Source organism: Enhydra lutris, unplaced genomic scaffold, assembly GCF_002288905.1.
Source record: "Enhydra lutris kenyoni isolate GAN:26980312 unplaced genomic scaffold, ASM228890v2 scaffoldscaffold17, whole genome shotgun sequence".
Lineage (NCBI taxonomy): Eukaryota > Metazoa > Chordata > Mammalia > Carnivora > Mustelidae > Enhydra > Enhydra lutris.
Window position 1 is genome coordinate 40,032,458 of NW_019154101.1, and position 27,578 is coordinate 40,060,035.

General features: G+C 33.3%; 1 protein-coding gene across 5 annotated transcripts in view; it reads left to right on the top strand.

The window, feature by feature from the left end:
• The window catches only part of LOC111147539 (syntaxin binding protein 5), a 177,691-nt gene extending 150,604 nt beyond the window's left edge, over positions 1-27,087 (top strand). For all 5 annotated transcript variants that reach the window (XM_022503622.1, XM_022503623.1, XM_022503625.1 and 2 more), the window contains 6 exons: positions 1,929-2,168; positions 3,681-4,050; positions 5,059-5,224; positions 15,615-15,726; positions 23,284-23,504; positions 25,230-27,087. In XM_022503622.1, coding sequence (XP_022359330.1) covers positions 1,929-2,168; positions 3,681-4,050; positions 5,059-5,224; positions 15,615-15,726; positions 23,284-23,504; positions 25,230-25,271 — 1,151 coding nt within the window. In that variant the 3' untranslated portion in view covers positions 25,272-27,087. The remainder of the gene's footprint in view (positions 1-1,928; positions 2,169-3,680; positions 4,051-5,058; positions 5,225-15,614; positions 15,727-23,283; positions 23,505-25,229) is intronic.
• The last annotated feature ends 491 nt before the right edge of the window (positions 27,088-27,578 follow it).

The following is a 27,578-nucleotide window of genomic DNA, read 5'->3' on the forward strand; positions in this document are numbered from 1 at the left end:
CAGCACCCTGGGATCATGACCTGAGCTGAAGGCAGAGGCTTTAACCCACTGAGCCACCCAGGCGCCCCAACTTAGAGTCACTTTAGAGTGAGGCCTATGATAAGTCTGGAAGAACTACAGAACAAATGTACTATTAGTGCCATGGGAGAGAAAAAACTATTGAGATTCAAAAAATCTTCATTGCTTTTAACAATCAAGATAAAACTTCATGACAATGATGGTACCTGAGATGGCCAACAAGCACAATCTTGGTAGAGAAAAAGGTGAGGCACAGGAACCAATCAGAAAGAAAATCACAAGCAAAAGTCTAAAGTAGGTGAGCGCAAGGTTTGTCTGGAGAACAATGAGTGACTCAGTTTGTTCCCACAAGTTCCTGAAAAGCAGGGTACCATTGAAGATAAGGCCAGAAAAGAGAGCTGAAATAGTTTGTGGAGAGTCTTAAAAATCTGAGTAAGATATTAAACATGATCAAATAAAGAGGAACCACTGAAGACTTTTTTTAAGTAGAGGTAATAGAATTATGACTGTAACTTATAAAATTCAATTGAATTGTGTTAGAACAGTGACAGAATGAAGGTGGGAAGACCACTTGTGAATTATCAGCAGTCTCGATGAATGGCAATCAAGGCCTGAATGAAGGGTAATGGAAGTTGATTGATCATGAAAAGAAGGAAACAACGCTGGAGTAAAATAACATAGGACTTGGCATCCCATCAGATGTATAGATAAAGTGGAAGGAAAGAGCCAAAACTGAAACTCATTTTAAGTGTTGTTCCCTAGAACTGGGTTGTTATGAATATAGAGAGTGCCATTAGAAGAATTTAGAACTTTGGGGAAATAATGTATTTTGATTTTACATAGGAGAAAATTCCCATAAATTTGGAAATGCAGTTGCAAGTGAAAAGAGGCCAAGGCTCAAGGCAAACTTGCATTTGGCCCCAGTGAAGAAGGCAGCTGAAGACAAGAGAGGGATTATTACTATAATTTTGAAGTATCCCTGTCATTACAGAAAGAGGTGAAAGATATACACTGGTATGAAATTAAGTATGAGCCAGATACGAGTCATACGTTTTGATGTAAAATGCCTTGAATGAATGTTGATTACAGTTAAAATGGCTTTCAAGGAAAACGAAGGCTAAATTTTTATAGATTAAAGACTTTCATATGGACAGAATTGAAAAAAAAATCTTCATTCAACAAATTGAAGGTAGTATCAGAGTACTTCTAAGTGGAATTTTTAAACATAAATCACTGAAAATGCAACAAAAACTTACGATGTACTATATACTGGCTAAATGAACATAATAAAAAAAGAAAAGAAAAGAAAATGCCCACAGTTTTCTAGTTCTACCCAACCGTGGAATTGGCATTTTTGACCAAAGGAAGAAACAGCATCATTAGAAAAGAAGGTGGTGAGGTCTAAGATGAGAAGAGCAACCAGGATACGAACAAATAGCCACACCAAAAACCGTATAGATCACACAGCCAAAAATTCACTGGAATTACACCCAGCTCTCTTCTGAGAAGTCTGAATTTATCTGTTGGCATTTTATATCTAAACAAAGGAAAAATTATTACCATAAAAGTAAATTGTTTTTAATTAAAAACTAAAATATGCTATAGGTTTTGTCTTTTTGCAAATTAACCATTTGGTCAGATTTTTATGATATTTTATAACAGGCAATCTCACCCATTTTATTTTATTTTATTTTTTTTAAAGATTTTATTTATTTATTTGACAGAGAGAGATCACAAGCAGACAGAGAGGCAGGCAGAGAGAGAGAGAGGGAAGCAGGCTCCCTGCTGAGCAGAGAGCCCGATGCGGGACTCGATCCCAGGACCCTGAGATCATGACCTGAGCTGAAGGCAGCGGCTTAACCCACTGAGCCACCCAGGCGCCCAATCTCACCCATTTTAATTCATTTCAGATATAAAAGATAATTCCTTCAGCCGATCACGGAGTTCCAGCGTAACCAGCATTGATAAAGAATCTCGAGAAGCAATTTCTGCTCTTCATTTCTGTGAAACTTTTACTCGAAAGGCAGATTCATCTCCCTCCCCATGTTTATGGGTTGGTACTACATTGGGAACAGTGCTAGTTATTGCACTGAACCTTCCCCCAGGAGGAGAACAAAGACTTCTTCAGCCAGTCATTGTCTCTCCAAGTGGTATGTATGCTTTCATGCCGTGCTTGCACTGAAGGTCTGACTTGCGGTATTTGGTAGAAGCCTTTGCTTTTCATTTTTGAAATGATCTATGAATTTCTATTTTGAAATGATCTATGAAACATTTAGTTTACATTTTAGATTACATTTAGATGTTTACCTTTAGATGTAGTCTTGTGTTTTTAATGAAAGAATACATGAATAAGATTCCAGTGTATCACTTATTTATACAGCCATCCAGGTTTTGCATTTTTTTTAACTCTACCATCATGTCTAAAATGATTTTCATTAGAAAATGAAAAAAAATAAAAAAGCAACTGCTCTTCTAATTCATTCAAAGATACCTTAAAATGCTATGTTCTATAAGCAAAAGGGTAATACCATGTTTAGGAGAAAAAGCAAAAAGTATTTTTTTAAACAGCATCGAGTTGGCTGTTTTTAGTATCTAAATGTGAAGTCTTAAATTATGTTGTTTTTCTCCTTTGAAGTATTAGGAAAAGGTGACTTAATAGCAGATCTTAAGAAAAAAATAATGACTTGTATATTGAAAATGAGATACAATTTCATCAGATGTATGTGGAGTCTGATCTGGAAATAACTGAGAAATCTGGTTTTCATTACTAATTTATGCTGATTTAGATAGAAAAAAACATGATTGTGCTCACTAGTGTATCTCTTGTTTATACAGTGGACTTTAACATTACTTGGAATTTAAAATTAAAATGTAATTATGATTTTAATGGTAATTTGTGAACTATCTTTACATCAAAGACACAGTTTGATTTATTCATCCAGCTCAATAAATATTTGAGAATGTTCTGTATGACTAGTTGTTAGAAAAGGTTACATAATGATAATATTCTTACTAATATCCTTCCTTATAGTAAGAATGTGTATAGAAAAAAAAAAAAACCGGGAAAGATAAGCCACATAAAGAATGTTCTGATAGCCATATTTAAAAAGTTAAAAAAAGTGAAATTAATTTTAATGACGCTTTACTTAGCCTAGCATATCTAAAATCCTATTGTTTCAGCATATAACCAGTGTTTTTAAATTATTAAGATATTTTACTTTTATTTTTTTTTTTATAATGAGTCTTTAGATCTGGCATGTATTTTACTCTCACAGCATGCCACAAGTTGGACAAGGCCGTATTTTCAAGGGTTTTGTAGCCATATGAGACTAGTGGCTGCCGTATTGGACCGTGCAGCTTTAGACATCATCAACTTGCTCTCACACTTGTTAGTAGTACACTTGGCAGATATGAGAGAAGACATAGTTCCAGGCATCCCAATATTTATTGGTTTGGGACATGTAGTTCTGATTTCTTTTTCCAGATACATGCTCAGATACATGCTCAAAGAAAGGTTGAATCCCTTTAGTAAGCCGGTGTACAGTTTCAATTTAATATGCATTCTATGTGTTGTTGAATGTCTTTTATGTGTCAGAGTTGGAATATGCATATTTGCTGTGGGGGTTAAAATACTTGTTATCTACTAAACTTACATATTTTAGGTACTATATTGAGGTTAAAAGGGGCGATCCTGAGAATGGCATTCCTGGATACCACAGGCTGCTTAGTGCCACCCGCGTATGAATCCTGGAGAGAACACAATGTTCCTGAAGAAAAAGATGAAAAGGAGAAATTAAAGAAACGACGACCTGTCTCCGTATCCCCCTCCTCTTCTCAGGAAATTAGTGAAAACCAGTATGCCGTGATATGTTCTGAAAAGCAAGCAAAAGTCATCTCACTGCCAACTCAGAACTGTGCTTACAAGCAAAACATTACAGAGACCTCATTTGTGCTTCGTGGAGATATCGTAGCATTGAGTAACAGTATTTGCCTTGCCTGCTTCTGCGCCAACGGACATATTATGACTTTTAGGTAAGAGTTACACATTTTTTAAAAACATAAAGATGGCATTTACACCCTTAAAACAGAACACTATGGAATTACATTCCACTAAAATGAAATGCTTTTGTTTACAGTCTTATACACTGAGAATTTATTTTCATTCAGTTAATAGTGAACAAGTTTATGAAGAATACAAATCAGTTTTATCTGCTCTCAAGTATACTAAATCATAAGATTTATAAGGTCCTGCCATTTTTGCCTTCTGTAATACTTTGTTCAAGACTAAAACCTACCTTGTTTTTTTTTTGTTTTGTTTTGTTTTATTTCCAGTTAGTTAGCATTACAGTGTTTTATTAGTTTCAGGTGTGCATGAGAGTAATTCAGCACTTCTACACATCACCCAGTGCTCATCATTACTGGTGTGCTACTTAATCTCCATCACCTAGTTCACCCATTCCTCCATCACCCTCCCCTCTGGTAACCATCAGTTTGTTCTCTATACCTAAGAGTTTGTTTCTTGATTTGTCTCTCTCTCTCTCTCATTTTTTTTTCCCTTTGCTTGTTTGTTTTGTTTCTTAAATTCTACTTATGAGTGAAGTCATACAGTATTTGTCTTTCTCTGACTTATTTTACTAAGTGTTATATACTCTAGCTCCATCCATGTCATTGCAAATGGCAAGACTGCATTCTTTTTAATGACTGAATAATATTCCATTGGCTATATATACATACATATATATACATGTGTATATATACACACAATATATATGGAAGAAGATGTAGATCTTCTTTGTCCATTTATCAGTCAGTGGATACTTGGGCTGCTTCCATATCTTGGCTATTATAAATAATGCTGCTATAAACAAAGGAGTGCATGTATCCTTTGAATTAGGATTCTTCTATTCTTTGGGTGAATACCCAGTAGTGTGATTATTGGATCATAAAGTTGTTTTATTTTTAACTTTTTGAGGACCTTCTATACTGTTTTCCAAAACCTACCTTGTTTCTTATTAATGACTTTTTAATATTTTTCTCAAGTTTGCCAAGTTTAAGGCCTCTACTGGATGTATATTACTTGCCCCTCACCAACATGCGGATAGCCAGAACATTCTGCTTCGCCAACAATGGACAAGCATTATATCTTGTTTCACCTACAGAAATCCAGAGACTCACTTACAGTCAAGAGACCTGTGAAAATCTTCAGGTAAATAACAAAAATATTACTATAATTTCTTCAAAGGTGAAATATTCTCTAAGATCCCTTACTTTTGTTTCTCTCTTACACTCTCAGTACTATATAAATGAGCCTATATGGGAAAATCCAAAGCCTAACTTCAGAGCATATGCTTTGAGACTTGTGATAAAAGTAACTTCATCAGACTTTTGTTATAAGAGGGACTTACCTCACTGACCCATATTTTTTCAACCCAGTGATGGTATAGAAATATGAAATATTACATACATTTTATACCTGCTCTCCACATATAATAAATACCAATTATACACACAAAGAAACCTTTTTAAGGAAGTGTGTTAAAGTGGAAATAATTATATCTGCATATTGTTTCATCCCCTCTCATATACTCTGTATTCACGAGGGTGTATATATATGTAAGAAAAAATAAGATTTCATAGTTTTACTCTGAATATTTTTGTTGATCTGTTTGCAAGAGATTACATTCTTTAAATATAAAACTATTTCTTTTTTTAATATTCAAGTGCCTTATGTGCTTGCATATACTGTTGACCCTTGAGCAAGATGTGTTTGAACTGCACAAGTAGACTATACACAGATTTTTTTCCAACAAATACAATACAATACTGTAACTATTTTTTCTTCCTCATGGTTTTCTTAACATTTTCTTTCCTCCAGCTTACCTTAATGTAAGAATACAGTATAATAAGTATAACATATAAAATATGTGCTAATCCACTCGTTATGTTATCAGTAAGTCTTCTGGTCAGCAGTATACTGTTAATAAATTTCTGGAGGCTTCAAAAGTTACATAAGAATTTTTGACTGTGCAGGGCGATTGGGCCCCTAACCACCACACTGTTCAAGGAACAACTGTATATTAAAAACTGTCAGTTTCGTTTCACCTTTTAAAATAAAAGTGCTTTTATATTGAGCTAAAATATTAAAATATTAAACATTATATATATTAGTTGATACTTAGAGGAAACCATTATCTACGTGAACTTTATTTTAAGGGAACATGATAATGAGACTTTTTACAATTCGCCCTATTTTACTTGTCTGTAATGAATTTGTGGCTCATTTTTAGAATATGAGCTTTAGAGTCAAGACTGAATTTAAGTCCCATCCTTGCTAATAATTACACAATGATGTGACCTTAGACAAGTTACTTACTGTCTCTGAGCTTCATCATCTTTAAAAATAGGATTAAAAATAATATCCATGCTATAGGATATGGTATGAATTAAAGAAGACAAAGCATGTGAAGTGCTTAGCATAGTGCTTGGTACAGGGTGTGTGTTTACTGTCAGATGTTAGTATTATTTCAGTAAGCTAGACTGTCCTGGAAATGTACTCCTAATGATATTATTATAAACCTTGAGAGTGAAACAGAATTGTAGATCTGATATGTTAGATATAAAGTTACATTTACATTTGGGTGGAGATGTTTTTTCAAAGATTCCTAGGTTTCTGAATTAAACCTTCACTTTTTATGGGGAAGGTAAAATTTTTCTTTAGTGTTTCCTTTCACTAGTAAAATGTTACTGTATTAAGAAATAATATGGGCAGTTTAATTTATTCTTAATTTCATCTGAAATGTGGTCTTAATTCAATTACTCAAAATTTTAAACTTCATCACTTTTTTTGAGATCAAGTCTATTCTTTGGTCAGTGTTTTATTTTAGTAAAAATCAATAGCAGCAGTAAATTTTACCTATTTATTTTTAAATGAAATGGTCCTTTAGAACTCAATTTCTTTTAATAACTATCTGCTCTGTACCCTCATGATATAAAGATAAATGAAAAGTGAACTTTAAGCAGTCTGTGATAGAATGTTTTTTTGAACATTATTGACATTTTATTTACCTCTGTATTTTCAATGCTTAAAAATAATGCTTTGATAAAAATATGTTGTAAGTACCATTGACTTTATAAATACTATTCCTTGGTTTCCAGAGTGCCCTAATTGTGCATTCATTTAACTTTAACCAAAAAATAAAGAAGATGCCTACAAACATTAATGGAGTTTCCAGCCCAGCTGGAATAATAGGGATCAGATTAACCCTCCTGCCTGAAGCAACCCCAAAAAAGCAGACATGAACATGAAATGACAGTTTTCAAGATCCTGAAGATTTGCAGTGAAGGAAAGTAATCCCTGAGAGACAGGAAACAAAGGAAGTGCTCTAGCTTTAGTGCCTTTATAGAGTTTCCAGAGCATGCATAGAGGGAATGTACTGAGGCAGAGTCTGACCAACTTCCTGTGTTTAGGAGACAGAGCCAAGAGTCTGGGAAGACCAATTAAGTTAGAGTTCTTAGAAGAGAGTACCAGAGAGAAAAGAGGTATAGAGAGGGAGAATGTCTGCAGAGGGTCTGCCAAAAGTTTTCAGTAGAGTACTGTTGAGCACATGCATGTAGATACTCTTTGACCTGGGAAAAAGCCATCTGATAGGAATAGAAAATTAGAGGGATTTGTGCCTGGTCCCAGGGCCAGGCACAGTTCCTGCTCCCAACAGCCAAGCTAAAAAACGTATAATTGATGAGTATGTTAATTTCCTGAAGCTGCTATAGCAAATCACCACAAACTTGGTGACCAAAAACAACATAAATTTATTCTCTCACACTTCAGAAAGTCAGAAATCTGAAGTTTCACTGAGCCAACAGCAAGGTGTTGGCAGAATCATGCTCCCTACAGGGGCTCTAGAGAAGATCTTGCCCCTTTTAGGTGCCAGCATTCCTGGACTTGGGGTTGCATTATTCCAATCTCACCCTCATGGTTACCTTGCTTCCTCCTCTTGTGCCTGTGTCAGGTCTTCCTCTTATAAAAAGACTTGTAATTGGATTTAGGATCTGTCTAGATAATCAGGATAATTTCCCCATGGCAGAATATTTAATCACATTCGCAAGACACCATCTCCCCTTTTTGTTTTTCAAGATGTAACATTTATAGGTTTTGGGGATTAGAACCTGATTTTTTTTTTTAAGACTTTATTTGAGAGAGAGTGCAAGAGAGAGAGAGCATGAGTTGGGTGGGGAAGGGGGGACAGAGGGGCAAAGGGAAAGGGAGAAGCTGAGCACAAAGAGCCTGATGTGGAACTCAATCCCAGGCCCCTGGGATCATGACCTGAGCCAAAGGCAGACTCTTAATTGACTGAGCCACCTGGGTGCCCCTAGAACCTGATATTTAAATGGCCATTATTCAACCTAATTCAGTGACTAATTGGGTAGAGTATGCAGGAGAGTCTGGGCTCATTAGTTGGGGAATAATTAGCCCTAAAAGGAGTGCTGCTTCTGACCTGCCTAACAAATTACGAAAGTGAGACCCAAAGGGATCAAAATGTTTCCTGTTGTCCCAGAATGAAGCTTAAGACAACTTAGCAAGATGAGAAATATCCAATACTCAACTAGGTAAAAAATCAAAAGATCTGGCATCCAGTCAGATTGTCAGGAAAATATGACCCATAGTGAGAAGAATAATTAATCTTTTTAAGAAACCAAACTAGAACTGACAGAAATATTACAATTAGTACAGAAGAACATTAAAACAGTTATTATAAATGTCTTCCATACATTCAAAAAGTTAAGTGGAGACATGGAAGATACAAAAAACCAAAATCAAACTTCTAGAGATGAAAACCTCCCGTGCTTGAAATGAAAAATATACTGGATGGGATTAACAACAGATTAGACATTGCAGATGAAAAGATTAGGTATTTTAAAAGCATAGAAATAGAAAAAAAAAAAAAAAAAACCCTGAGTGTTTAAACGTGACACATTCATAGCGTTAAACCACTTATATTAGAAGAGAAGTACTTATCAAATCAGTGACCTCAACTTCTACCATAAAAATTTGAAAAAGAAAAACGAGTGAAACCCAAAGTAAGCAGGAGAAAGACAATAATAAATATCCAAGCAGAAACAGTGAACAGAAATAGAAAACAAGGAAACAATAGAAAAACATCAATAAAACTAAAAGTTTGATCTCTGAAACAAATAAAATTGATCTCAAGCCAGTCTGATTATGAAGAGAGAAGTTACGGATTATCAGAATCAAGAATGAGAGAAGTAGCATTACTACAGATTCAACAAATATTGAAATGGACAATAAGGAAATATTATGAAAAACTTCATGCCAATAAACTCAAAAACTTAGATGAAAATGTAAAAATTCCTGGAGAGACACAAATTACCAAAAGTCACTAAAGAAAAAAAGATAAACTGAAGAGTACTGTATCTGAGAAGAAAATTCCAAGCCCAGATGTCTTCACTGGTGAATTCTATCAACGTTTTAAGGAAGAAATACCAGTTCTACACAAAACTCAAAATTTGAAGTGGGGAACTCCTTCCCAGCTCATTCTAGAAGTTACAATTAACATGATATAAAAAATAGACAAAGACTTTACAAAAATTATACACAAATCAGTATACATCACTAAAACAGATGTAAAAATTAGGAAGAAAATTTTAGCAAATTGAATCTAACAGTATATGAGAAGGATAATTCTGGTCATGATTAATTATCATGGCATTTACCCCAGGAATGTGTAAGTCAATCACTGTAATTCACCATATTAGTTAACTAATAGAAAGCAGTTGACAAAATCCAACACCCTTTCCGAATTTGAAAAAAAAAAAAAAAAAATCTCAGCAAAGAAGAAATAAAAGGGAGCTTAAAAGACATCTAGGGAAAATCTATACCTAATACTTAGTGATTAGTTACTGAATAATTTTTCCTTAAAATCAGGAGCTAGAAAGTGATGTTTACTCTCAACACTTCTGTTCAGTGTTGTATTTTGTTCAGTGTTGTATTTAAGGTTCTACCCAGTGTATTCAGGCAAGAAAAGAAAAATCATCTCAACTGGAAAGGAAAAAGTAAACCAGTTGTTATTCACAGATGACATGATCATCCATCTAGGAAATCTATTCAGAAAGCTACTAGAAATAATAACAGTTTGACAATAATCTGAGATATGAGATCAATATGCAGAAAAAAAAATTCTGTGCGAGCAGTGGACATTTGGAAATTGAGACCTAAAAAACACCACCTAGCAGCCCCTGGGTGGCTCAGTGAGTTAAGTGTCTGCCTTCCGCCCAGGTCATGATCTTAGGGTCCTGGGATTTGAGTCCCACATAGGGGAAGATGGGTATCGCTGCTCAACAGTGAGTCTTTTGCCCCTTCCCCCTACCCCCGCTTGTGCCGCTCACTCTCTCAAATAAATAAATAAAATCTTTTAAGTAAATAAAAACATCATTTATAATAGCAACAAAAATATGATCTACTTTGAATAAATGACAGAAATGTGAAAGACTTCTACATTGGAAATCACAAAAACACTGAAAGAAATTTTTAATAACCTGAATAAATTGAAATATGTACCTTGTTCATGGGTCAGAAAATTCAATATTAAGATACCAGTTCTCCCAAAATTGATCTACAGATTTGAGGCAACTTCACAAAATCTCAGTGGAAATTTTTTGAGGGAAATTTATTCTAAAATTCATGTGGAAATGCATGGGACCTAGAATAGGCAGGACAACTCTGAAAAAGAATAAAGTTATACCACCTGATTTTAAGAATTACTATAATGCTATAGTGACCAAAAGAACATGGTATTGACATCAAATTAGATAACTAGATCAATAGAACAGAGTATAGAGTTCAGAAATACTCCCACATATATATGGACAACTGACTTTTGATAAAGACAATGCAATTGAGAAACAATTGCCTTCCCAACAAATTATGCTGGAAAAATTGGATATTAAAATACAAAAAATGAGCTTTGATCCATACTTCACAGTATATATAGCAATTGACTCAACATGTATCATAGACCTACATGTAAATCCTAAAACTATAAAACTTCTGGAGGGAACCTAAGAGAAGATCTTTGTTAACTTGGGTTTGGTAAAGATTTCTTAGCTACAACACCAAACTCACCATCCATAAAAGAACAAATTGACAACTTCAATAAAATTTAAAACTTACGCTCTTCAAAGACATTTAAGAAATAAAAATATAAGCCACAGTCTAGAAGAAAACCTTGTCAAAACATGTATCTATCTATAAAGGACTTATATCCAGAATATGTAAAAGCTCTTAAAAGTCAAACAAGATAACCCAATAAAAGCATGGGCAAATATTTGAACAGCTCCTTCACCATGAAAAGATTTTGTTCAGCATTATTAGGCCTTACAGAACTGTAAGTTAAAACCATAATGAGATACCATAAATACTTAACTAGAAAGGCTAAAATTAAAAAGAACACTAGGGCAACTTGGTGGTTCAGTCAGTTAAGCATCCAACTCTGTCTCAGCTCAGGTCTCGATCTCAGGGTCGTGAGTTCAAGCCCTGTGTTCGGTTCCACGCTCAGCGGGGTCTACTTCTCCCTCGCCCTCTGCTCCTCCTGCTTGCACTTGTGCTCACATTCTCTCTCAAATAAATTTTTAAAAAGGAAGAAGAAGAAGAATACCATGTCAAGTTCTCACAAGGATATAAAGGGTCTAGAACCCCAACACACTACTGGGACTATAAACAAACAAACAAACAAACAACAGTACAACCACTTTGGAAAACAGCTTAACAGTTTCTTTAAAAGTTAAACATTCATAAACCGAAGACCTACCCATTCTATTCCTAGTTTTTTAACTCAAGAGAGAAGGAAATTGATATTCATAATTGTTTCATTTGTATTAGCAAAAAACCTGGAAACTACCTACATGTCCATTAACAGATGAGTGAATGATCAAATAACAATATATCTATACAGTAGAATAAAACTCATCAATAGAAAGGAATGAAAAGTTGATAACATTCAATATCATGGATGAATCTCAGTAATTATACTGGGTGAAATAAGCCAAGCCAAAAAAACGTTTACAAAATTGTATGATTCCACTTAAATAAAACTGAAGAAAATATAAATTAACCAAGGTTGAGCGAAAGCAAATCAGCGTTTACTTGGTGATGGGGGTTCGAGAAAGAACAAGAGAAGGTTTTCCCATGCAAGCACAAGGAAGCATGAGAGTGATGGCTATGTTCATTATCATGATGATGGCAATGATTTCACAGGTATATGTTAAAATTTTATACTTTAAGTATGTGCAGTTTGTCATATGTCAGTTACCTTAATAAAGCTGTTTTTAAAAATTCATGGCTCCAGAACTTTTTATTGTCATGGAGAGGCAGTTAGTCCAAACTGTATGTTTATAGATTGAAATAACTAAATTTATTTCTACGGCATTGTTCTAACCATATCTTGAGTAAAAACGTGAGCAAAATGTACAAGTTATCTTTTCAAACTGACAATTTGTTTTTATTTTTGAATTTAAATAAAAAACATAATTTTAAATAAGAGGTGGAACATAGGAATTATTTCAGTTTAAACAATTTGTTACTGTCCTAAGCACCTTAAGACTGTAATTTGTAAACAAACTCCCAAATACTCACTGAACAAAATTTTTGACAGTTGAATTATTTAGCCTCTCTTAAGTGTTACACATTCAATATTGAAATTTATTGCTGTGCTCATCTTGGAAGATATTTATTTAGACTTGGTATTTTTATAACATAGGATTTTCTTAATCAAAATTATTAAAATCTGATTGGTTGATGTATTAAGAGTTTAGTGATAAAGCATATTCATTGACCCATGAAATCAATCCCAAATTTTACCCCATAAGTTTATTAACACACATGAAAAATGAAACCCAAGAGTTCACCATCAGATTTGTTTTTATATATTCATATTTTAGGGTAGTTTTAAAGTTCCAGATACTATTTCAGACATACAGTTTACTATTATTAGATGTAGAACTATATCATAGAAAATACAAGTCTATTTTAGATTTTGCTAGCATTATTCGTCATTAAAATTAATCCTAAATAGTAAATTTAATCATAGGTAAAATCCTTATTTAAATACAAGCAAAAAAAATCTATAGATACTATTTAATGTTGTAATATATGCTTTTTTAAAATCAGTGTTTCTCCCCAAATTTTAATACTGAGACTGCAGACTATAAGAAACCCCTACTTTTAAACTTCCTTTAAAGATAATCTATTCATATTATTGATCTACTGATAAATGATTTCCATATTTCCTAATTTGTTTCATCTTTTGTGTGAAAGGAGTTTTTCTCTTTTAGTGTTTGTATCACTGGGTGTCTACTCTTGGCACTTTATATGTTCATTATCTTTAATCCTTGGAACATTCCAGGAGTAGATATTATTATCTCTTCTTTTTAAAGCTGAGGAAACCAGTTCTTTGAGAAACTGATTTGCCTAAAATGCCTCTGTGAATAAAAGGCAGAGATGAGAATCAGACCCAAGTCCGTGTGTTTCCAAAGTTCATTCTCATTCCAGTAATTCCTACAATATATAAATGACTCTTCATTTATAAATGTAATTTTTTATATTCTTTGAATTTGTAAAATTTAAGCTCATTAAATACCATATAAATTAAGAGCTATAATTCTAAAATGTTTAAATGCATACCTACATACTATCACTTGTTACATGTCATGTTACTCATTTGATTTAGCATAAAAGACACTCATGATAGCTGTTTGCCATTTTTGTTTTATCAATTTAATAGATATAGTTTAAATTGGAATCTGTTGTAGTACAGTATAAAAATGATCGGGAATTTGCCTAAAATCACCTTTGTTATATAATGTAATATAAATTTGAATTAAATAATAGTTATCAGTATATTCATTAGTAAGTTTTAACAAGTTTGACTTATTGACTTCAGGAGATTTTTTTTTTATTGTGACAGACAGCAGTTACATTTATTGTGATGAATACTGAGTAATGTATAGAATTTTTGAATCATTATGTTATACACCCAAAATTAATGTAACATTGTGTGTCAACTATACTTCAAGAATGAAAAAGAACAAATAAATAAACTGGACAAAAGTTTTCCAAAACCAAGATGAAAAACCAGAAGCAAACATCAACAGGGCCTTTGGCGACTATATTTTTTGAACACGTCTCCTTTGCCTGCTAAACTTCCCTGTATTTTCTATCTCACTGATACTATCCTACTTTCTTGTAAACTTTTAGGCTTTTAAAATATATGTAAAAATAATCTCATGCTAAACTGATGTTTGACATATCTAAATAACAACACTTACTTAATCAGTACCATCTTTTCCTTTTAATTAAAGTCTTTTGTAGAAACAATAGTCCCTTTTGTGTGCATCTTTCCTGTATATTTCTGAAATGCAAGGGGAGGGTCCAGACAATCTTCTTCCACTTTCAGGAGATTTTTCATTCTAGTTTTGTTCCACTTTGTAGAATTTCAGAGGAAAAAAATATACAGGCTTCAATTCACTTCATTATAAATGAAGCTCTTGTTTATATTGTGTTAACAATTATGTCTTCGCATTTATAATCTGGTTGGAGAAACAACATTAATATGAATATACTTTAAAGTAAAATCTTTGAACATCCTTAATTTTCTTAGCCCAGCCCTAAGGAAGAAACTAAAAAATACATGCTTCATCTTCAACTATAATAATGTAAAACCAGATACAGCAGAAATCCTATACTAAACCAATAATGTACGTGTCTTTTATATCATAGCTACTATTCTTAAGTGGGCAGAAATGCAATCCCAAAGCCACACTATACTTTTACTTTGATTCTAAAGCTTCCCAGAGCTGCCTTATAAATAATGTTGCTACCATTCTTCTCTTAAAGAAACTCCTCTTCCCTTTCTATGTATAATTTACAAAGTCAGTAACATGTCAGCAACCTTTATTGTCTCCTGAGTTAGTTTTACCATTTCTGTGCTCTAAAGAATGGTAATTTCTGACAATAGAGAGAATCCTCCCTATCTCCCTGCCGAATTTCTGGAGTCCCAGGTGTATGTTGGCATAATTCTCTTCCTAGGCTATGTTTACGAAAAAAGAAATTGATGTGTCTTTCTAAATTACTAGTTTTCTGGCTCAGCTGAAAGTGATAATTCCAGAACTGTGTATCACCATCATTACACTAAAGTTTTCAACTTACTATTAGCTTTTCTTCTTTCTAATGTAGGAGGACCTAAGTTTTAATCCAGTTATAAATTTTGATGTCAGGAATTATGGGAAAATTTTGTCATACTGATTGGAATTTTCTTAAGATTAAGCAAGAATATAATTTTTGCTTGAAATGTAAGGAAAATAATCTAGCCAAAGTAGCAAGCAGCAAGTTAGTCTTAGTCAATTTAGTCTTAACTGTTTCATTAAGTCAGTAGGTGCTGGATCTAATCATTTGAAATGGGCTCATTGTCTGTGACATCAACAGGTAATGTTATAAGCTTAAATTAGAGTTTACAGTGATGGTTTTGTAAATTACAGTTTAGTTTTCCCTGTAACTTTACCAATTACAATTTGTTTTGATTTTAAAGGAAATGTTGGGTGAACTCTTCACTCCTCTAGAAACACCTGAAGCACCAAACAGGGGATTCTTTAAAGGCTTATTTGGAGGTGGTGCACAATCTCTTGATAGAGAAGAACTGTGTAAGTTGATTTATTTAATTTGGATACTGTATCTGTAAATCTGAAACATTCAAAGCATTTAAATTCTTCTTATATGTATAAATTATGTTCACCTTTTTCCTCTTTATCCATGTTTTTAGCAAAAATATATAAAAGGTTTTTTGTGTCATTCTAACCCAAATCAGGGAAATATTTTACTCAGGGAAACAAGAGGAGAATAGCTTCAGGTGGTTAAAAAGGAGTATTCACAACTTTAAATGAATAAGCTTACAAAGTATTTTATTTTCATTAAATGTGATCCTTGTTATTTCAATTCTATAATTTACTTTAATTGATGACCTTAACTTTGAAAAAGTTAACCTAAACATTCATTTTACAATACCTCCAAAACTATTATCATTGCACTAGAAGGTTATTTAAAATAGCAAAGTCTTGTTCATTTACTGCCTTCCGCATAATTGGCACAGAGTAGAAATTGGTCCTTGAATAAACTAATAATAAGTCAATGATTGTTTGACACTTCTTTCAACTAGGAGCTGTTATGTCCTTAATTTTTTTCTTTTTATTCTGTTTTGCTAAAATACTATAGAATTTTCCTTTTGTGTTTGATTTACTAATTAGAAAAACTGTAAGATTAAATATCAGTAAGTAGTAGTGCAGTGCAATTTAATTTTCAAAATTTACCCAGATTATTGATCAATCATCTTGGTACTAAGAATCAGTTTTAATTCATTTTTAAAAATGAAGACTGTTGTTTAAGTTATGGGGGACTGATAATTTGGAATAACATTCTCACCATAGATAATTGATAAAGTTACACAAAATTTAATTTTTTTTTTTTTTTTAGTTCTTAAAAACATCAGAGAGCTAACAGTATAGTAAAGACATGGGGAAGGATGAGAACCCAGAGTGCTGAGTCTGGCAGACTGGGGCCACTTTGACCCTGGAATACTTTGCTAATCTGAAGTGGGAGGCTGAGATACTAAACTGTGTTTATACTAGCAAGGTGGGCTCCTACAAGGAGCAAGCGTAGGGATCTTGTTAAACAACTTCTCCTCTTTGCAAGGACCCCAGAGGCCACAGCTTACGAGTAAAGGTGAACTGGAAATCAGTCAGCCCTCACACACACAGACTGAGCTCAGCTTTAAATTACCTGAATGTCCCAGAAAGCTTTCAACCTTAGTTAAGTATTTTTACAGACTGTTCAAGTCCCTAGCACCTGGCAGAAGCAATGGAAAATGTGCTCTAAAGGAAGATAACATATTCCAAGTCCTCAAATTATTTGTAGAAATAATTTTTCAACTATGTCATCAAAGTTAACCATGAACACTAGTAATCAACACCATGAACAATGAAACAAAAAAGGCAGAAGCAAATCACAGGTACTTCAAATATTAGAATTATCAGACATAAACTGTAAAATAGTTATGCATATTGTACATTCACATTCACCATGTCCGAACATTTTGTCAGATAACTGAAAACTCTAAAAATCAATACCAACAAATATGTAAAAAACTAAAATGAAGTTCTGGAACTGAGAGATTAAAAAAAACAAAATTAAAATCTGAGTGGATAAATTTAACCACAAATGAGACACAACTGAAGAGAAAATTATATAGCTTGAAGATAGTCAACATTTAGAATGTAGTACAGAGAAACAAAAAAGATGTAAAATACAAAGAAGATAAATAGAAGTTGCCGTGAGAAGATCTAACATATGTTAGACTTCTCAAGAAAGAAATAGGAAAGCATGTAAAGAAGCATCAATATGTAAACATACATGACTGGAAATTTTTCAGAATTGATAGAAGATACTAATTCACATATTGAGGGAAACCTAATGAATTTCAAGAGTATATATATTTTTTTAATTCACAGCTAGAGGGGTGCCTGGGTGGCTTAGTCAGTTAAGTGTCTGACTTTTGGTTTTGGCTCAGGTCATGATACCCTAGTCATGGAATTGACCCCTGCTTTGGGCTCAATGGAATCTGCTTGGGATTCTCTTTCTCTCTCTCTGACCCCTCAACTCTCTCTCTCTCTCTCTTTTTCTCTCTCTCAAATAAATAAATCTTAAAAATTCAAAGCTAGATATGTTACATGAAAATAGAGTATATCAAAGATGAAAAGAAAATCTTCAAGGTGACTAGAGGAAAATGAGGTATTTTTTAACAAGCAATAGACTGACTTCTCAACAGTCAAAGATAGAAAATATACTTCAGGAATGAGACTTTTAAACAACTTGCCACCACACTAAAGGGAACTCTAAAAGCTGTACTTCACATAGAGGGAAAATAATCCTCCGTGGAATGTCAGAGCTGTAAGAAACAATGTTCTAGAAAGAAAGTAGCAGGTGCATGCATAAATATAATCTTTATGGACTGTAAAGCAAAATCTTGTAGTATGTGTATACACATATAAATAGACTATGACCCAAAACACATAAAATCAAGGGAGTCACAGAGGGTAATGAAATTAAAGTGAACTGAGATCATACATTTTTTGAGAGTCTTTTTAAAAATATCTAGCAGCATTAATAAGGATGCATGTGAAAATTTCTAAGGTGACCTCTACAACCTAGTACATAACTTCCAGGTGAATAGCAGGAAAATCACAGTCCTTCCAAAATAAGGTAAGAAAGGTGGAGAGAAAGAACACAAAACAGGTGAGATAAATAGAAAGCACATAAAGGACTGTAGACTTAAATATAAATAACCATAGTAATTATGTCCCATTTAAAAGGCAAAGGTTATCCAAGTGACCTTAAGAAGAAAGAAATATACATTGTTTACAGCAGACATATTTAATACAAGTATTAAAATTTTAAAAGAAAAACATGAGCACAAATGAGGACTCAGCTGGTTTAGCTGTATTAATATCAAAATGTAAATATTAAGGCTTTATTGAATACACCTTATATTTTCACTTCAAAATACATAAAGAAACAATGACATGACTACTAGAAGAGACCATTTCCCAATCATAGCAGGGAACTGCTAATATGCCCCTTGATTGAGATATAAAAGCGGACAACAATAAGTCTTCTAGTAAAAAATATAGAACAACACAATTAATGAACTTAAACCTAATGAAACATACACAGGATGTTCATAAAATATATTTGTATAGGGACGCCTGGGTGGCTCAGTGGGTCAAAGCCTCTGCCTTCAGCTCAGGTCATGATCTCAGGGTCCTGGGATTGAGCCCTGAGTCAGGCTCTCTGCTTAGCAGGGAGCCTGCTTCCTACTCTCTTTCTTTCTGCCTGCCTCTCTGCTTACTTGTGATCTCTGTCAAATAAATAAAATCTTTAAATATATATATATATATATATTTATATATATATATAAATTTGTAGGGAAATTATAGATGTATATTGAATTATTTTGGAGTAAAATGTCATGTCTGTAATGAATTTTGAATATTTAAAAATTTTACCTGAAGACACTCACGTAGCAAAAAATGTTATCTATTACCAAAATTAGATAATGAGTGTATGGATGTTTATGATATAGTTCTTTTACTTTCCTGTATATTTGAAACTTGGCATTTTAAAAAGTTGGGGTTTAAGTTAACCATATATTAAGTGATTTTTAAAAAAATTTCAAAGGATTAAAATCAATTAAGCATTTGTGATCTAATCACAATGCAGTTATGCTTGTAATTAATAACAAAGCTAATTTTAAATCCCCATATTAAAAAATTAAGAAATAAACTTTTTTAAATAACCCATGTGTCAAAGAACTGATAACCATTGGTATGCATCTAAAGTAGTAGTGACATTTATAGCCTTAAATATATATATAATATTACTCGAAAAGAAAACATGAAAATGACTGACCTGAATATCTGTCTCTAAAAGGTAGAAAACACTGCAAAATAAACCAAAGAAAATAGAAGGTAATAAGATAGTAATGACTTAGTAAACAAATAAAAAATTGAAAAAAAAATCAACAGAACCAAAAGTTGATTCTTTAAAAACTTAATAAAATTGATAAATCTCTGGTGAAACTGAGCAAAAAAAAAAAAAAGAAAGAAAGAAAAAGGAAGGCATAAGTAAACACTACAAGGAATGAAGAAAGATAAGAGAATGTAACTGCCCTACTTAAAATATCAAAGCCAGCAACTTGTTGAATCTATTTTTCTGAAGCCATTTCTCTCTCTCCCCATAGCTGGAAAGAGCTCTTTGCTTGTGATTACAAGGGGTTTACCTGGATGGTCTATCTCTAGCTCCTTAACTTAATCACATCTGCAGCATTTCATTTCCTGTGTGAGGTAACATAATCACAGGCTCCAGGAATTAGAGTAAGGTCATCTTTTAGAGGAGTGGGGGACATTATTCTGTCTACCACAATCACATCAAAACAAATAAAAGAAGTCAGATACTTAGAAATAAATCTTAACAGATGTTTAGGACTCTGTGGGGAAAACAGATAATTATATAACTTTGTTGACAGAAGTTAAAGACCCAAGTAAAAGAAATATACCATGTTCATGGAGTAGAAGATTCAGTAAAAGGCAACAATTCTCCCAAAACTGATTTCTGCATTCATAGATATATACTAAATGAAGATCTTCTCAAAATCACCTTCCCCCCAAAATTTTAAACTGATGGTAACCTTCAGATGGAAATTCAAAAGGTCTTACCTCTTTTATTTAGCCTCATATTAGAAGTTTTAACTAAGACAATTAGGCAAGAAAAGGAACTGAAGGGCATCCAGATTGGAATGGAAGAAGAAAAATCTGTATTTGCAAGACATAATCTTGCAAATAGAGAATCTTAAGGAAGCCACACCAAAAAAAAAAAAAAAAATAAGAAACAAGTTCAGCAAGATTGCAGGATACAAAATCAATATAAATAATCAATTTTATTTCTTCTGTGTACTAGCAATGAACAAATCAAATATTAAATTAAGAAAACAGTTCCATTTATAATAGCATCAAAAAGATAAAATACTTGGGAATAATTTAATAAAAGAAGTGTAAAATGCACTAAAAACTTCAAAACATCATTTAAAGATATTAAGTCATAGAGAAATGGATTGATATTCTGTGTTCATGGGTTGGAAGATTAAATAGCGGGAAGATGGCCATGGTTCTCAAGTTGATCTATGCATTCAACACAATCCCTGTCAAAATACCAGCTCTTTTTTTTTTTTTTTTTTTGAAGAAAGAATGCTCCTAACATTTTTATGGAAATGGAAAGGATCCAAAATAGCCACACATACACAAAAAATTTTTAAAGAAGATAAATGACAGAGAACTCAACATTTTTCAATTTCTGAAGTTACTGCAAAACTATAATTATCAAGATAGTGCAGTACTGGCATAAGGAGAGGTGCACAGACCAATGGAATAGAACTGAGAATCCGAAAATAAGTCCATACATGTATGGTCAATTGATTTTCTACAAGGATGCCAAGAAAATTCAAAGGTAAAAGGATGGTCTTTTCAACAGATGGTGTTGGGACAACTGGATATCCACATGCAAAAGAATGAAGTTGATTCCTGCCCTCCCACCATTCACAAAAATTAACTCAAAATGGATCAAAGACCTTAATGTAAGAGCTAAAACTGTAAAAGCCATAGAAGAAAACATAGATATAAATCTCTGTGACCCGAAATTAGGCAGTGATTTTTTAGGTATGACACTGAAGTCAGAAGCAACCAAAGGAAAAACATAGATAAATTGAATTTCATTAAAATTAAAAATCAACACTCTCAAGAAAGTGACAAGACAAACCACAGATTGTGCTAAAATATTATAAATCTTATATCTGATATGTCTGAAATCTGATAAAAGTCCAATATTCAAAATACATGAAGAATTCTTACAACTTAACAATAAAAAGACAAATAGCCCAGTTTTTTTTTTCAAATAGCCTAGTTTTTAAATGGCAAAGGTTTGAATAGACAGTATTCCAGACAAAATATGCAAATGGCCAATAAACATATAAAAGGATGTACAACATCATTTCTCATTAGGGAAGCACAAATCAAATATCACTTCACACTAGAATGGCTATAATCAAAAAGATGTTAGCAAGAATGTAGAGAAATCGGAACTCCTACATTGCTGGTGGAAATGTAAAAATGACAGACCCTCTTTGGAAAACTGGCAGTTCCTCAAAAAAAACATAAAGTTATCATGGGACTCAACAATTCCACTCCCAGGTATATACCCAAGAGAACTGAAAACACATATTCACACAAAAACTTGTACAAATGTTCATAGCAGCATTATTCATAACAGCCAGAAAGTAGAAACAACTCAAATGTCCATCAGCTGATGAACTGATAAACAGAATGTCTTCTCTCCATACAATGGACTATTATTCAGTGATCAGGAAGAATGAAGTGCTGATGCATGCTACAACATGGTTGAACCTTGGCAACATTAAGTGAAAGAAGCCAGACGCAAAGACCACATATTGTATGAATCCATTTATATGAAATGTTCAGAATAGAACTTATAAAAACAGAGTAGATTATTGATTGACAAGGACTGAGAAGGGGGGGATGGGAAGTGACTGCTAATAATTAGCATAGGGTTTCTGTTCTTGTTTTTGTTTTTGAAGAAAATGCTCAGGAATTAGTGATGATGGTTGCACAATTTTCTGAATAAATTAAAAGTTGCTGAAGTGTTCAGGGACAAATTTATGGTATGCGAATTATGTTTCTAAAGAAAAATGTATGTTGAGGGAAGAGGAAAAATCTGACCTCATTCTTTTTTTTTTTTTTTTTTGAAGATTTTATTTATTTGTCAGAGAGAGAGAGAGAGAGAGACAGCGCGGGCTAGCACAGGCAGACAGAGCTGCAGGCAGAGGCAGAGGGAGAAGCAGGCTTCCCGCCAAGCTAGGAGCCCGATGTGGGACTCAGTCCCAGGACACTGGGATCATGACCTGAGCCAAAGGCAGCTGCTTAACCAACTGAGCCACCCAGGCGTCCCTGACCTCATTCTTTAACAGAATTTAAGACTTGTAGTAATCTAGGTATTAGGTAATCAAGGTCTGGATTATGTAGGGAAAGGAAGGAGTGGATTTCTGAGATCTTTTGAAGGAAAAATTTGTTCTATTTGTAAATGACAAGATAAATGGAAAGAAGGGGATGTAGCATATGGATACTGAAATAGAATAATGAATAAATTCTTCATTTTTCTTCTAAGCTTAAGCTTAGTATTTAAAGTATGAGAAAGCATGGAATAAATAAACTAAATCAAATCTGTACATTTAATTTATCTTTAATTTTTTCTAGACCTAATAGTAATTTTTTACAATTATGTAAACTGGTGTCATTTTGCCCATTATTTATTGTGACAAATTATTACTAGTCCCTTTTTTACACAAATTTTATTACATAAACTAATATAGAGTAGAAAATTAGTATACATTCTGGTTTTGCATGTTTAAAAAAACTATCTAAAAGTTATTAAAATCCTATAAAAACATTATGAAGTGAAATATATAAATACTTCAATTACATTGTTACTGCACCTAAAAATTGTGTTTTAATGTTATATAGTAGGATTTTTATATTAAAATTTTCATTTGAATTTCTCTTTCACTTATCAAATCCATTCAGTTGGAGAATCATCCTCAGGAAAGGCCTCAAGGAGTCTTGCACAGCATATCCCTGGCCCTGGCGGCATTGAAGGCGTGAAAGGAGCAGCATCTGGAGTCGTTGGTGAATTAGCACGAGCCAGGTTGGCACTAGATGAAAGAGGGCAGAAACTTGGTGACCTGGAAGAAAGAACTGCAGCTATGTTGTCCAGTGCAGATTCGTTTTCTAAACATGCACATGAGGTATGTCTATCAAACAAATATTTAAACAAAATAACCTTGGTAAAGCAAGTATGAAAATTGTTGTTTTTTTTAAATAGCTATTATATTTCTATACAAGGACTTTCATTTATCCTCTGTACAATTGCAAATTCCTGATTTTTGCCACCAGAGGGAGCTATGACAAGACTATGTTTCAGTAACCTTTGGTCTCTTACTGAAGTTTATGAATTATGAAGGAAGCTGCTCACCTTCAGGCTTTTTGTAAACAAAGTCAGTGATTTTGCAGCTGTTTTTAGGGAATGCAGAGGCCTCCGATTTTACTACTAACTTCTAAAAAAGGAAATAGTTTGCCTCTCTTCATTGTTTAGGTTGATCTATATAACTAAAATTGATGAACATTTTTATTTAAATAAACAATACTAAATCTATCTGTAGACTAGTTCACACAGAGGATGAATGAGATGCATTTTTGCAACAAATTTATTCTGATGACTTTGGAAATCATGGGACCTTAGAAACGAATGCTATAAAAAAGGGATCCCTAGCTGGCCTTACAAGTGTACTTTATTCGCCAGCATAGTAACACCTTAGAAAATGACCTTAAAGGCCGTTAGGTAGAATATAGATCTTCATTTTGACACAGTTCTGCCACTCTGTGATGCCTTACACTGGGTTACTTCACACACTTAGTTCCTAGCCTAGTCCTTGAGGACATTTTTAGTTTGTTATCTGAAGGAACCATATTAAGGTTATTTTTACATTTGAGTACCCAATCTATCAATAATAGTTCTCTAAATTTTTCAATCGAAAGTCATCATTTCCTTGCTTAAGAATGCTGACACTGGAATGCATGAAAGAGGTCATTGACCTGAGAGAGATTTGTCCAAGGCTTCAAAGAGATTTGGAGATCCCTCGTGAGTCCTTGTACTAAGCTAACACACACCTCAGATACAGGCTAGTGGCCTTGGTCAAAAATTTTGTTGGCATAACCCTGCATCTGACTCTGATCTCTAATGCATTTAATATTTCAGCCAATTTCAGAATATACACACTCTAAGTATTTAGCAAAGATCTCAGACTCAGACTGATAGCTTTTCCCTTCTACCAAAAGACATTTGTAGGCCATATTTGAGAGTCTGTAAAGATAATATATTGAGGTGGTTAAATCCATGGATTCTTAAATCAGACAGTGGGCTCAAATCCCAGTTTCACCATTGTGTTACCTTTGGTATCCCGTATAAGCCTTATTCTCTTTATTTATAAGATGAGGAGAATAATAATCTCTAACCATAGAGCTGTGAGGACCAAATGAATTCATGTAAGGAAGGTGCTATACAGTGTCTATCCCTCAGAGTAAAGTGCTCAGTAAGTTTTGGTTGGCAGCAAGAGTACTGATGTCAATCTTTCATTCACCAGGCTTTCAGAGAACAAATCAGAGAACTGAAAGTTACCTTATTTGTAACACATTAGCTTAGGTCACCAAAGAATATACTGAGGTGACGTTTAATTATGTCACATTTCTAAAAATTAAGAGGACCTTCTAGGCTGTAGTTTTCAAATAGTTATGGTCTTTTCTCTAAGTGGAACAGTTCTTATTGCTTTCAGTGTAAATTGATATGAAGTAAGCAATATGGTAACACTATAGAATGTTTCAGGATGATAGAATGTTTTGGAAAACATAGAAATCATTCATAACATAAATGTTTTGCCATTTTTAAAACACTTTCTGTGTTTTCTCTCCTTTAGATGATGTTGAAATACAAAGATAAGAAGTGGTACCAGTTCTGACAACCAGAAATCCAACTAAGTCCAACTTCAGCCAGAAGGAAAAAGAATTTTCCTTTTTTATTTTATTGATTTCGCTTTAGGAAAGTTAACATTAAAGGGATGTTCGTCACTGGATACCGTTCTTTCCTAGCACAATCATGCACTGTTTTACCTCAGTCATGTGGCTTTACCTGAGGAGTGTCCACACACACTCAAAGTGGAGTAGGTGGTATGTGCCAGCTCTGAGTTGACAGTTTGGGAACTAAGCATGTCACATGTTACAAATGAAGAAACAAAGGGGAATGTGGAGGAGACCTGGCAGGGACTATTCCTGGATCATTCCTGTATTAAACTTTCATATGCCAAAAGATTTTGTGCTGTTGTATCTGCCATCAGTGTTTGACCTCTTTGAGGGAAAGACAGTAAGTCAGAAGTCCTGAAGCTGAAGTAGTTATGTTTGTGTCATTGACTGAATTATAAACAGCTGTCTTGGACTTTCCCTCCCTTAAACTGAATGGTCATCAGTATCATTAGTGAAAAAGAAACAAACTGTTTGTTACCATATCTTTAGACAGATAAGCTGAATGGTGGGCTTTAAATAATAAAAACATACACATAGTTGACTTGTGTATGGGCTACTCTTGGATTCTTGTTATTGTATACTTGTGTTTAGTCCATATTTTGTCAAAAGCAAAACAAGGTGATACATCACTTTTCATTGAAAAGAAAAGTGTAGAGCATGACTGAACTGCTCATCATTCTGGGAGTTTCCATGTAGTGGCTATACAGTGTGGAAAGTGAGAAAAACCTCCATTGTGGTGAGGAGAATACTTCAATGTCCCTTGTCCTCGTTCTCATTAATTCAGCTAAAGGTGGATTTGACCAAAATAGTTACTGGTTAAATTTGTAGAAATGTTGAAATTGGCTAAGTTTTTAATTTTGCTTGAATTTTTATAAAATGTTTAACCAAATGTACCTTTGCATTATTTAATTAAAATTGCTTAAAAAAATGTTTCATTATTTCAGTAAAATGCTCAGCTCCCTTTTTAAAATACCCTTTATTTGCTAACAGTTCCAGTACACTCAGGTGATGAGCCAATTAAATCTTAGTGCACATGCTGTCGCATGGAAAATTAACAAGCATCTGTTGTCAATAATTATCTATATAAGAGTCTAGTCTGATGACCTACAAAATATTTTCTGTAGAAATATACTATAAATCTGTACATGTCCTTTCGAGGTTTTAAAAAGCCAAAGGGAAAGGAAAATATGTGCATTTTTGGTAACTAAATTATTTCTGTATTGGAGTATAATGCAAGTGAGACTGTCAGTGAAAAATAAATGATCCGTTCCTAGGACAGCGTTGCAGACAGGGAAGAGATGACTTGGTAGACCTGGAAGTAAGTGATATATAACACAGGCTCATCTGAGATGATTATTGGTGGTTCTTAAAGCAACAAAGGAAGAGCAAAATGGAAGCATTATACTTACTCTTAATGAAATTTAAATATTCTCTTCTATAAAAAATCGTTTAAAACATTTTCTTTTTTCATTAAGAGATAAACAGAGCACAAATTGATAGCAAACTTGATGGTTGCTTTTTCTGTTCCATATGATCATTTAAGGTATGTGTAGAACATCTTAATTTCACACAGTCTGTTATGCATCTTTTCCTCTTTATTATTTTCATTAATAAAGCTTTTATGTTTACATTTTATAATGTGCACTATGGGATACAAACGTTTACATTAAAATTTACTTTGAATATCATTAGGAAGGGACTAAATATACATGACAAGAGATAATTGATCGAGCCAAAATAAATATTTTAAAAGTAATCATTTGTAGAAAATACCTATGGATAACATGTTTCTGTTTAGTTAATGTCAGCGATATGGTGAAAAGTCAGAAGTTTACAGATGGCATATTTTGTATCCTTTGTTATCTAACAAATCCGTTGTTCCATGATCTGTCACAGGAAGTATTAGGCCCTTTTTTAAGGTAGAGTTTTGAGAATGTCATCAATAAAATTAATAGTTATGGATTTGAAGTTGAGAAGCATTAAGTAAAATAATATACTGGTGGATTCCTCATTAGGTAGAAGGGCATATTAGCTCCAATTATTTAATTTGCTCTATTATTTTGTGTGAATTGTACATCAGCTTTATTTCTATGGTCATTTTTCCTGTTGTATATAAAATGAACTAATCTTGTAATTATTTTCAAATAGAGAAGTAGATACATTTATCTGAGATGGATTTTATAAGAAAATGTTAAATCAATATTTTGAGTTATTTTATTTTGTTTTTAAATTAATCTACAGATTAT